Source organism: Natator depressus, chromosome 8 (assembly GCF_965152275.1).
Source record: "Natator depressus isolate rNatDep1 chromosome 8, rNatDep2.hap1, whole genome shotgun sequence".
Taxonomy (NCBI): domain Eukaryota; kingdom Metazoa; phylum Chordata; order Testudines; family Cheloniidae; genus Natator; species Natator depressus.
Genome location: NC_134241.1, coordinates 73,483,705 through 73,495,800, shown reverse-complemented (window position 1 = coordinate 73,495,800; position 12,096 = coordinate 73,483,705). Strand labels below are relative to the sequence as shown.

Sequence of the window (12,096 nt, the reverse complement as noted above, 5' to 3'; positions counted from 1 at the left end):
TATTCACAAAATCGTAATTGTATCTTTGTTTTTCAGATAAACAAATTGAAACAGAGCTGCTTCGTTATATTTGAAGACAGTTCCAAATCCTGGGTTCTCTGGAAGGATATACAAACAGGCAAGAACTTCAATTAAATTATCATCAATATTTTATTTATTTAGAATAATTTAAATGCTAAAGTACGGTGTCAGTGGTATTCTCTTGAAATGAGTTAAAAACGCATCCTAAATACAGTACAGTTTAAAGACCCAGCATCAATAAACCATGGCATGTGTGGGGGAGGGAGGCAGGCAGTCTTGCAGATTGGTAAATCCTAAATCATATAGGTCAAGAACAACACATTAAACTTCACCAGAAACCCACAGGCAGCTGGTGCAGATTGTGAAGTGCTGATTTAATATGCTTGCAGTGAGAGAGTTCACTTATCAAGTGCACCACTGGATTTTGCAACCATCTTCAGCTTTCAGATGGCTTTAAGGTATTGTTTAGAGTGCATTGCTGTTGTGTAACCTTGAGGTGACAAAGGTATGGATGACAGTTGCAAGATCTGCATCAGTGAGGAACAGTCACATCTTCCTGGCCATGTGTAAATAATGGTAAATGGACCTGGTCATTGCTGCTACCTATTTGTTAGGCCAAACATTTTTCCTGCCATTTTAGTGTGAAATGTCCTCATATTTCTATCAAATTTTAAGAAAAAACAAAAAACAAAATCTCCATTTTAAAAAGTCACATTCTTGTTTGTGTGTAGTGCCTATGGTGCTTCATCTGCAGCAGCAGCTAAACTTGTGCTAATATGGTCTAGTCAAATGGACATAGGGCTAAACTAATGCTGCACACTTATGTACATGGTTTTATATACATAGTGATTTCCCCCTCACAGGATTTTTGAGGATTATTTAACAGTGTATTTACTGGTAAGAAAATGCAAAGCACTATGGGCAAATGTTTCAAAAGCTATGAACATAAATTGCACATACAAAATCTGTATGTAAAGACACAATAAATTACTGAACATAATGTGTTTCTGCATACAAAACAAAGCTCCCAGTTGCCTATCTAGAATTTGAAGATGCATCTTTTTGGTTCTGCACCTATATTAAATAGCAAAAAAAATTGTTAATGCAGAGTTAAGGTTGCTGGTTATAGCTCATGCCCCTCCAGAATATCAGGTTTAGCAAAACTCAAACTTCTAAGAACCAGGAAATAGTTAAGGTAAGCGCTCATGCAACCTTAATTGCACCCCCCCTGGACCTGGCAATAACCACTAAGAATTAGCTGCATACACTCCGGGTGCATTCACTTTGTTGGGTGCAGCTGTATTGAACAGTGAAGGAAAAAGTTGGAGCAGTTTAGAAGAGCTGTGATTGTGATACAAGGAGATTTGGGTCTGAGTCACCCCCCAATCCTGCACGGGGCCCTCCCCCCCACCCCTATGTATATTATCAAAGAAAAGAGGTGCATATGTACCTTGAGGTTCCAGTTTGCATTGCTTTAATACAGAATTATGGAGGTGCTCAATAGCAGGGCTCTGGGGTCTTGTTGTCATGGGTATTAGGAGTACTGAGGTAGAATGTGAGAGCAGTCTGTAGATCTAATGATGGGTAGGGGAAAGTATAGGTTTAGATGGTATCTTGACTGCAAGTGTGAAGGAGTTGTAAAATTTAAGTCACTTCCTACCCATTGTGACAGGGTCAGGCCAGATGGCTATAGGAGAGTAATAGAAGGCAGATATATTAGCTTCAGGCTAAGTAGGTCCCTTTTCCCTGGGTAAGGTAACAGGGAAGGTTCCAGAACAATCAGGAACCCTCTGGAGACAATTAAGACAGGCTGATTAGAACACTTACAGCCAATCAAGAAGCTGCTAGAATCAATTAAGGCAGGCTAATCAGGGCACCTGGGTTTTAAAAAGGAGCTCACTTCAGTTTGTGGTATGCGTGTGAGGAGTTGGGAGCAAGAGGCACTAGGAGCTGACAGTGAGAACATGGACTGTTGGAGGACTGAGGTGTACAAGCATTATCAGACACCAGGAGGAAGGTCCTATGGTGAGGAAAAAGAAGGTGTTGGAAGGAGGCCATGGGGAAGTAGTAGTTTGAGTTTTGCTGAACTCAACATTCTAAAAGGGCACAAGTTATCAGTGGACATACTTATTTCTGCATTAATGAAGTCTTTTTGCCATTTAATTTCCTCGTTTTTTAAACAGAAAGAAAAATGTTTGTTGATACAAGTTAGCGACCATTTAGACAGTTGTATTTCTTACGTGGGTTTGTAGTTGAGGCTAGATAATAATCAAAAGACCTAACTTGTATAGTGCTCGTCATCAATAGAGCTCAAAGAACTTTACATCATTATCCCGATTTTTCAGAAGGGAAACTGAGATAGAGTGGTGAAATGACTTGCCCAAAATCATCCAGCTAGGAATAGTGCCAGTAGTCTTCACTACACCACACAGTTGCTATGTGCTTCCTCAGTGCTTCTATCCCCTCCTGTACATTTTTGTTATAGGGGAATGGGGATAATGGTCATGCTTTGAAATGTTTGCAATGTGTTCTTGCTAACAGTGCTGGTGAGAAATCTCATAGTCTGTCCCAAAACCAAACAGGTGATGAGTATCTTAACTATTTTGTGGATTTCAGATGTTTACATTTACATTAGCTTCAATCCTCCTACCCCAGGTCCCAGCTCACATGGGGAGGGTGGTTCAGCCCTCTTCAGAAAGATAGCACTTTGCTATTTCCCAGCACATGTGGAAGGGGTGAATTCAGGTCCAGCCGGCCCCTACATTCCTCTGTTAGCCTTCATATTCTCCAACCCTTCTTCCCACCCCTACCACTCATTCCCATTTATCCCCTTCCCTATTACTGCCTAGTCTTGCACCTCAATCATCTCTCCACTCCCAGCGAATTCTCATATGTGAAATTTATTCTTTACAAAATATAGTTTCAGCACCTTCTGAATCTTGTGCTGTACTTAGATTGCATTCCTCCAGAATAAATTTAAACCCCCTCTCTGCCCTGTGTTTCCCGATAGTTAGCCTCTCTGCACATTCGCATGCTCATTGCCATTATAATCTATTATCTGCTTGAATAAGCACATGAGGCTTTTGATGAGCCTAACTCTCTATGGGGTAACCTTCAAGCATTGGAGACCCTGATGCGGTAAGAACCCTGATTTGATCTGTGTGTCTGAGCAAAAAAAGATTGCCAGAATCTCTCCACTTTAAGCAAAGCTGGCTTTTTTCCCCAACCAGGGGCCGTATCTTGGAATCCCCTTCTTCAGATGGCCCCAAATTTGGATCACTAACAGAACCCTGCTCCCCCGTGAAGCACACCAAATTTCAAGACAATCCAAGAAACTGTATAGATTCTAGAGCACTTAAAAGAGTCAAGCTTTAAACAGAAAGCTGGTCTTAACATTAATTATTTGCAATTATAGCTTAGGTAACTTTTTTTTTATAAATATTGACCCTTGTGACAATGAAATAGCATGGTGAATAAACAAGGTGGGAGACACATGGCTTCTATTCCATTACAAACTGGAAAAGCATGCAGATTTCCAGTCAACAAAAAATTACTCAGCATAGCATGAATCTGCTGGCTGCAATGCACACACACGTGACTCCTAACTAAAGGTTTTAGTCTAAACAGAGAGAGAACTGGGAAAATTCTAAATATATAATAAGTTTCACTTTTGTCTATTTTTAGGAGCCACTGAAAGTGGGGAAATGGTCTGTACAATATGTCAGGAAGAGTATTCCGAAGCACCTAATGAAATGGTTATATGTGATAAATGTGGCCAAGGTAACTTCTGTTTCTTGATGTTTGTTCCATTTAAGACATTTTGGTTTATTTTCAGCTGTGGCCAATGGAAAGGCAAAAGAAGCCAGAACAGGGGTGGATGCTTGACTACTTTTGGCTTGAGTTTTGTAACCTTTCAAAGTTCTTGTTTGTTGTAAACTCACTAACAAGGTCTGTTGTTTGATTTGTGAATGTAGTTTTTACCACAAGAACTTTAAAAAGAGCATTTGGAACCCTATTGATCTTATTAGCTGATCATAATCTTTTTACTTAAATGAAGGATATTTTACATTTACTTTCTGTTTTTAAACTTTTTTTTCTTTCTAAAACATTTTAGTTCCTGTAAATATGGGTAAAGTCTTTAATGGGTTTCGTTACAAGAATAAAATCTGTATTTTGAATTCAGGTTACCATCAGCTGTGCCACACACCGAATATTGATTCCAGCGTGATTGATTCAGATGATAAATGGCTCTGTCGACAGTGTGTTTTTGCAACAACAACAAAGGTGTGTTACGGAAACAAATTTTTGACTATCGGGCTGACATAACTTGTTCACCTACTCCTCCATAGTATTTGTATGGTGGTTAATGAAAACTTTGAGGTTGAAAGTGACAAATAAAAACTAGTGCTTTTTGAGAGACTTCCCACAGTTCCTGGCTTTGATCTGGATGGGAAATTTTTGTGAGTCAATTGGAAGGTATGAAATTTGATATTTTTTCAAATGCTATTTTTAATAAAATAGCTGGTATATCAAAATTGCAGGTAAAATTCTTCTAAAAGTATTTTTGTAACTATATATGCCTTTGTGTTGAAAGATTTTGAAATTTGCATAATTAACTTATTGTTTTTATAAAAACCATGGATCTGTTTTGTTCCAGAGGGGTGGTGCGCTGAAGAAAGGACCAAATGCCAAAGCGCTACAAGTCATGAAGCAAACATTACCGTACAACGTAGCAGACCTTGAATGGGATGCAGGCCATAAAACCAATGCCCAGCAATGTTACTGCTACTGTGGAGGCCCTGGAGAGTAAGTAAATATAAATTCCCATCAAAAGCTTTTTCTCCTTCATGCAGCTCTACAAACTTTGGCCCTTATTCTGTAAGCACTTAGGCTTGTGGTTAACTTTACTTAAATGTTTGCAGGATCAGGGCCTAACTATTTTTCTTTAGTACTCAGTGTGTACGATGGTGGGCTGAGGCACAGTTAATAAACATGTTTATTTCAAAGCTCAACTCTTTATTTCAATGTATCTTGTGGTAAACATATTCCTTGGGGCAAGGACTATCTTTTTGTTCTTTATACAGCACCTGGCACAATGGGGTCCTGGTCCATGACTAGAGTTCCTAGATACAACAATACAAATTGATGCATTATGTTGTTGCATCATGTCTTCACTTGTATCTAGCTATCTGTTCAGGTTTTATCATGCCACCAATGAGAGTTGTAGCTGTGAACGCCTTCTACAAAAATCACTGCTTTCATGGCATTACTTCTGGTCTGTATTTGAGGTCAAAGATATAGAGTATTTGGTGGCATTGCAGTTATAGGCGGTGGTAATAATGGAACTGTGATACTGAGAGAGAAAATGGTGGAGTTGAATTTTGATATTGGCACAGTTGACTTTAAGGCAAATGTACATATTTTTAAGTTATCTGGAGGAGTAGTGAATGACAGATGTGCCTAAAATGAGATTCTACTGAAGAAATGACTTGATTTGTAGCTTTCAAAAATTAGGTTTGAAGCTGCAAATGCTGACTTTTCTCAGAGGATGTCTAGAGGCTATTACACTGAGGTAACAGCCTCTTAATTTAGCCACTTGGTTCTTGTTTCAGCAAACCCTTACTCCTGGGAGTAGTTCTTCTGAAGTTAGTGTAGGGCCATGTCTACGCTACCCGCTAAATTGGCACTGCTGCAACTGATGCACTGGTGTCGATTTAGCAGGTCTGGTGAGGACGCAAAGTCAATGGGAGAGCCTCTGCCGTTGACATAGCACAGTGTGGACACCACTATAAGTAGACCTAAGTTACATTGAAGAATGTAACTTGGATCGACTTACAGCATTAGGGTAGACCAGCCCTAAGACTACTCATGAATAACAGGAGTACCCCTCTGAATAAGGGTTTGCAGAAGTGTGACTTTACGTGAGGGCCAAATTAAAGCAATCTGGGGTAATAGTACACCATAATGTGGGGCCTTTTATGACTCTGCCTCCTTACCATGCCCAGCCCCTCACTTGGAGTGGTTGTGGCAAAAGGACTCATTTTTGTTCCAGAGCGGCATTAGGAGGCCCCCTACTCCTTGCGCAGGAGGTGGTCCTCTCTCACTACCCCAAGGGGAGAGAGTGAAGCTGGGTGCCTTCCTGTACCTGCCCCAGCAGCTGTGGTATCTCCTTGGATGAGTGGATTGGGCTTGTTACAAATGGGGCAATTCACACTTCTCAGGCCATGTCTACACTACAAACTGGTTAATGCAAGGTGTAGCAGCATGAAGCCGGTACCGTTAGTATAGTGCTCCTACATACTTGGCTGCTTCCATTGCTGGTGCATGTACTCACCGGGAGTGCCTGTGGTGACATAAAGTGCAGTGTACCATGGATAGGTATCCCAGTGTGCCACATACCACCTTCCAGTGCAGTGCCTTGTAGGGAATTTTCGCAATGCGTTGTGGGGCATGCAGGGGTGACTGGGAGTAAGGTCAAGTTCCCATCATGCAACTTTTTCCGTCCCCTTAATGCCGTCCTTATCCCATGATTTTTTGCTCCTTTTTAAAAATTCCACAAACTCTCTCAGCACTTGTCAGAAATCGGAGATAGCAACAAAAGCATGGAGCCTGGACAGCTCTGCGCTGTTGTCATGAACATTGCGAACAGAGAATGAATGATACTTTGGTATTTGCAGAGCTGCAGGAGATACTGCAACAGTGGGGAATCATGATGATTTGTTTCAAGACGTATTGCTAAGGGACATAACAAAAAACGGTTGGAGCTTGGTGATGGTCATGGAGCAGCTGCAGACAGGGCCATTCTGGGCCTGAAAACAAGCACAGATTGATAGGGATCACATCGTAGCGCAGGTATGGGACAAGCTATGGCTGCAGCACTACACGATGTGTAAGGCCACGTTCCTGGATCTGTTAGCTGAGTTTGCCCCAATCCTCCAGAGCATGGACGGAAGAATGAGAGTTGTACTGGCAGTTGAGAAGTGAGTGGTGATAGCACCATGGAGGCTTACAGCGTTGTATTGCTACTGGTCAGTGGGAAATCATTCTGAAGTTGGAAAATCCACAGTGGGGGCTATTGTCATGCAAATGTGGAGGGCCATTTATCTCCTGTTACACAGAACTGACGCTCCCAATGTGCAAGATATTGTGGATTTATTTGTAGCTATGGGTTCCCAAACTGCAGTGGGGTGGTAGATGGCACGCATATCCCTATTTTGGCCCCATGCAGAGTACGTCAACAGAAGGGGCTACTTTTCTGTGGTTATGAAAACATTGGTAGATCACCAAGGATGCTTTACTGTCATTTGTGTGGATTGGTCGGTGAAAGTTGCATCTTTAAGAACACAGGGCTGTTCATGAAGCTGCAAGCAGGATTGCCATTAGTGATGTTGAAATGCCAATAATGATCTTGGGGGACTCAGCCTACCTCTTGCTCTTTTGTCTTACAAAGCCAAACACTGGTCACCTCAACAGCATCCCGCAAAGATTCAGCTACTGACTCAGCGGCACAGAATGACAATTTTGAATGTACATTCATCGGGTTGAAAGGGCACTGGCAGTGTTTACTCACCAGACTAGATCTCAGTGAGAAAAATATCCCAGTGGTTATAGCTGCCTGTTGTATCCTTCATAGTATCTGAGAGTCGAAGGAGGAAAAGTAGCTACTGGAGTGGAGGCAGAGGTGGAGTGGCGCTGTGCTGACTTTAAACACAAGGGCCATTAAAAGAGCTCAACGTGGGGCTATGTGGTTCAAGGAGACCTTGAAAGGAGCGATTTAATGGTCAGTCACAGTACTGTGGTGGTGGTCTTCGAGTGGAGTCCCTGTGGGTGCTCCACTTCAGGTGATTGCGTGCCCCTGTTCCTCTAGTCAGAGAATTTTGACAGCAGTACCTGGTTCGGCCATACATGCGCTCTCCCCGTCTCGCGCCTGCAGCAGTGGTTAACTAGCGCTGTGCGGCTGCTGCCCCTATCTCACCCCCCAGTTCCTTCTCAACCTCTCTTGGTCCAGATTGGAGCGCCAGCAGTGCCTCACTAGCTTTACCTCGGACCTTAGTGTTAGCAGTACATAAGAGCTGGATTAGTGTTAGTCTATAATAGTTAGGTTAGTTTACTAAGACCCTTTCTCTTTTTTTTTTATTTCTTCCCTGTTTAAAAAAAACAAAAAACCCAAAAAATCCTTTACCATTTCGTCCCACTTGAGATATTTTCTTCAAAATGCCGGGATCTCCAGGCTTTAAATGTTGCCTCCCCTGCTGTGAGGCAGTTCCACTTTCAGGTGGACACTCAATGTGTCCGGTGTCTGGGGGAAACATATACCCCAAAAGTGCTCCCATTGCCACAACTTCGAGGCTTGCGCAAGAAAGGCAAGGGACCTTAAACTAAAACTTATGGAAAAGTCCCTCCTTCCAGCCTTGGACCCAGGGCCACAAGCTTCTCCCAGCTGCCAATCACCAAATGCAGCTTGTGACAGGGCTCCCTCCTCCTCAACCCGGCAAGGGAGGGACATGCAAAGAGGAGAGCTACCACCTCTTCTACGAAGTCCACATCTAAGAGGCAGCATTCCATGATTCGGGCTCCAGCATTGGTACTGATTGTACTGTGGCAAAATACCTATGAGTGTGCAGGGATTTTGGTACCATCAAAGCCACGGACTCTAAGTGGGCAGACTCTAAAAAGGAAGGCAGAGAAAAAACTGCCCATTCCAGCACGACTAAATGCTTGGTGCCCAGTGCCTCTGCAGTTTCTAAGACATTAACGCCACCTGCTGGCTCCTTGTCGCATTGCAAAGATGAATCAGCAGTGAAGCTTGCTCTGTCCTTCTCGGTGCAGTTGATGTCTGCACGTATTCCTCAGGCGCTACAATACCTCCTAGTACCGCAGCAACTCTTGGCACCCCTGTAAATGCAGATGGCTCTGCCAGTACCGAACTTACAACTGTTTCTTGCACCTACGGATCTGTCAGTGGCCCTGGCACCTGAGTCACCTCTCCTTGGTACCGATACCGCCTTTCTGTTATCACTACCACCCTGTCTTCTCCAGCGAGGAAGACAAGCAAGTGTTTTCATCCCAACACTCCTCACTTTTGCAAGGCAGTATCAGATCTGAGCCACAAGTGCAGCCTAGGCATCACCACAGATCAGATTTCCAGGGGTGGTACGAACACCCGTGGGGACCTCCATCAGTGCTTTTCCCACCACAGTGGCCCTTTGGGACCCTTGGGCAGCCTACAGCCAATACTACTCTGAATCCCCGAGGGGTTCCAGGGAAGCTCAGTCTTCTCACCAGCGTCAGCAGCACCATTCGACATTTCCCATGTGCAATCTTTCAAGGAAACAGAGGAGGTTGTGCACCAGGAGGCTATTCCTGTCACCAACCCTCCTCCCTTGCCTGATGAGACCATCATGCCTCCTCCACCTACTGCTGGAGATGAATTCAAACAGTTTCAAGATCTATTTAAAAGGATGGCTGACATGCTCCAAATGCCTCTCGAGGAAGTCACTGACTCACAGCACAAGTTCTTCGATATACTCCGCACATCGACCTCCTCCAAGATCTCCCTGCCAATTTAATGCTGCAATCATGGAGCCTGCCACAATCCCACCTACACGTAAGAAGGAGGATAAAAAATATTACATCCCTTTGAGAGGGCTGGACTTTTTATTCTCTCACCCCCAGCCAAACTCTCTGGTGGTAGATGCAGTTAACGAACGTGGCAGCAACATTATTCCAGGACCACCCCGTATGACAGAGTGGAAGAGACTGGATTTACTCGGCCGCAAGGCCTATTCATCAGCGACATTACAATTTAGAATTGCTAATTATGAAGCCCTAATGGCAAAATACAACCACATGAATTATTCCAAACTCTCTAATTTTATTGACTGCATACCTGAAGAGAGAGAGAACAATTTACATCACTCATCTCAGAAGGACACCTATTGGCCTGCGTGGTCCTTCAGGCATCGTTGGATTCCACTGACACGGCAGCTAGGTCCATCGCTACTGCCATTGTAATGTGCCGAGCCTCCTGGCTTCACCTGTCGTGGTTTCCAAGGGAGGTGCAATCCACAGTAGAGGACCTCCCCTTCGAGGGTCCAAAACTGTTCACAGGTAAGACTGAATCCCTCCACTCGCTAAAGGATTAGAGAGCCGTTCTCAGATCTCTTGGCATATATACACCTGCAACAAAACATAAGCAGGGCAGGTATTACACCTCGCAAAGTCCTAAACAGGCTCTCTATGCGTAGACGCAGAGACAGTACGATCCTCAGTGGTGCAGACAAAGGCCACCCAAGTGTAAAACAAACTCTTCTCAACCCACCACACCACAGCAACCTATCCCAAACATCAAATTTGAAGGCTTGGTCAAGGGCTTAGCAGACCTCTCCCAATTACCAGTGCTGACACCACTCTCCATCAACCGTCCGTTTACAGGTCATGTAATACCATTCTACTCAATATGTCAAACCCTTACTTCCAACAAATGGATGTTGGAAGTCATCAAAACAAGATACTCTATCCAGTTCTTCTCCATCCTCACTCTCCTTCCCCATCCCTCCTCAGGGATCCCTCTCACGAGCTCCTCCTAAGACCGGAAGTAGAGAACCTTCTGCAACTCAGTGTAGTAGTAACAGTGCCGCTACAACACAGAGGGATTCTATTACTGTTTATTTTTTAACCCAGAAAAAGTCTGGGGGATTGAGACCTATTCTCGATCTCAGGACCCTAAACAAATTTGTAAAAACATGACAATTCTGGATGGTTACTTTAGCAACAATCATTCCAGCTCTTGAACAAGGAGATTAGTTTGCAGCCCTCGACCTGCAAGATACTTATTTTCATGTCACTATTCATCCAGCACACAGATGATTCCTCCAATTTGTCCTTGGACAGGATCACTATCAATACACGGTACTGCCCTTTGGCCTTTCCATGCCTCCCCAAGTGTTTTCCAAAGCTCTGGCAGTGGCAGCAGCAGCAGCCCACCTATGCGAGCAAGGGGTCGTGATGTACCCTTATTTAGACGGTTGCCTCCTCAAGGCTTCCACTTGGAAAGAAGCCATCGAAGCCACACAAGACAATGTCACTCTTCACAAACCTTGGCCTGCAAATAAACGGTCAAAAGTCAACATTAACGCTAGTTCAAGCACTGGAATTCATTGGGGCCCATCTAAACTTGCTAGAAGTGAAAGCCTCGTTACCATTTCACAGATTTGTCACCCTGGTGAACCTGATCACTACCACGGTGAGCAGTCCACAAACATCCGCCAGGACCTGCCTCTGACTACTGGGACACGTGATGGCGACCACTTATGTTGTTCGACAAGCCAGACTGTGCATGCGCTGCCGGCAAGTGTGGCTCAGGACAGTGTACCTCCCACACAAACAGTCTGAAAAAACTTTTAAACATGCCAAAAAAAGTCAGACTCCCTTCCATGGTGGACCCACTTGCACAATTTTCTACAGACTCTCCCCCCGCCCCCAACTGATAATCACAACAAATGCCTCCATATTAGGGTGGGGCACCCACTTAGACCATCTCACCATCCAGGGCAGATGGTCTTCTTTGGAATCAACACTGCGCATAAATATTTTGGAACTGTGAGCCGTTCACAACACTTGCACACGTTTCCTGCCTCTGATCAAAAATCAGGCGATGCAGATCATGACAGACAACGTGACCTGCATGCTCCACATAAACAAGGAGAAGTGAGGTCACACTCCTTATATACAGAGGCCATAAGGCTGTGGACAGGGCGTATTCAACATAACATCTCCATATCAGCCACCTACCTACCAGGATCTCAGAACATCACTGCGTACATGTTAAGCCGAAAGTTCTCCCACGACCACGAGTGCGAAATAAACACCTCAGTGATTCACAACATATTCCAAGAATGGGGCTTCCCCATAATAAGTCTATTTGCAACAAGTCAACAGCAATTGTCCAGCGTTCTGTTCCAGAGCAGGCCTTGGGACCAAGATCCAGGGGTGACACCTTCTTCATCTGATGGGATGCGCCTCTCCTGTATGCCTTTTCCCCCGACCCTGTTGCTGGTCAGGGTTATCCACAAG

The 12,096-nt window shown here is 44.0% G+C and overlaps 1 protein-coding gene across 1 annotated transcript in view; it reads left to right on the top strand.

Moving 5' to 3' along the window:
- Positions 1-12,096, top strand: part of MTF2 (metal response element binding transcription factor 2) — a 49,286-nt gene that overhangs the window by 22,136 nt on the left and 15,054 nt on the right. Inside the window, exons 3-6 of the mRNA XM_074961318.1 lie at positions 37-118; positions 3,706-3,801; positions 4,205-4,305; positions 4,679-4,827. Coding sequence (XP_074817419.1) covers positions 37-118; positions 3,706-3,801; positions 4,205-4,305; positions 4,679-4,827 — 428 coding nt within the window. The remainder of the gene's footprint in view (positions 1-36; positions 119-3,705; positions 3,802-4,204; positions 4,306-4,678; positions 4,828-12,096) is intronic.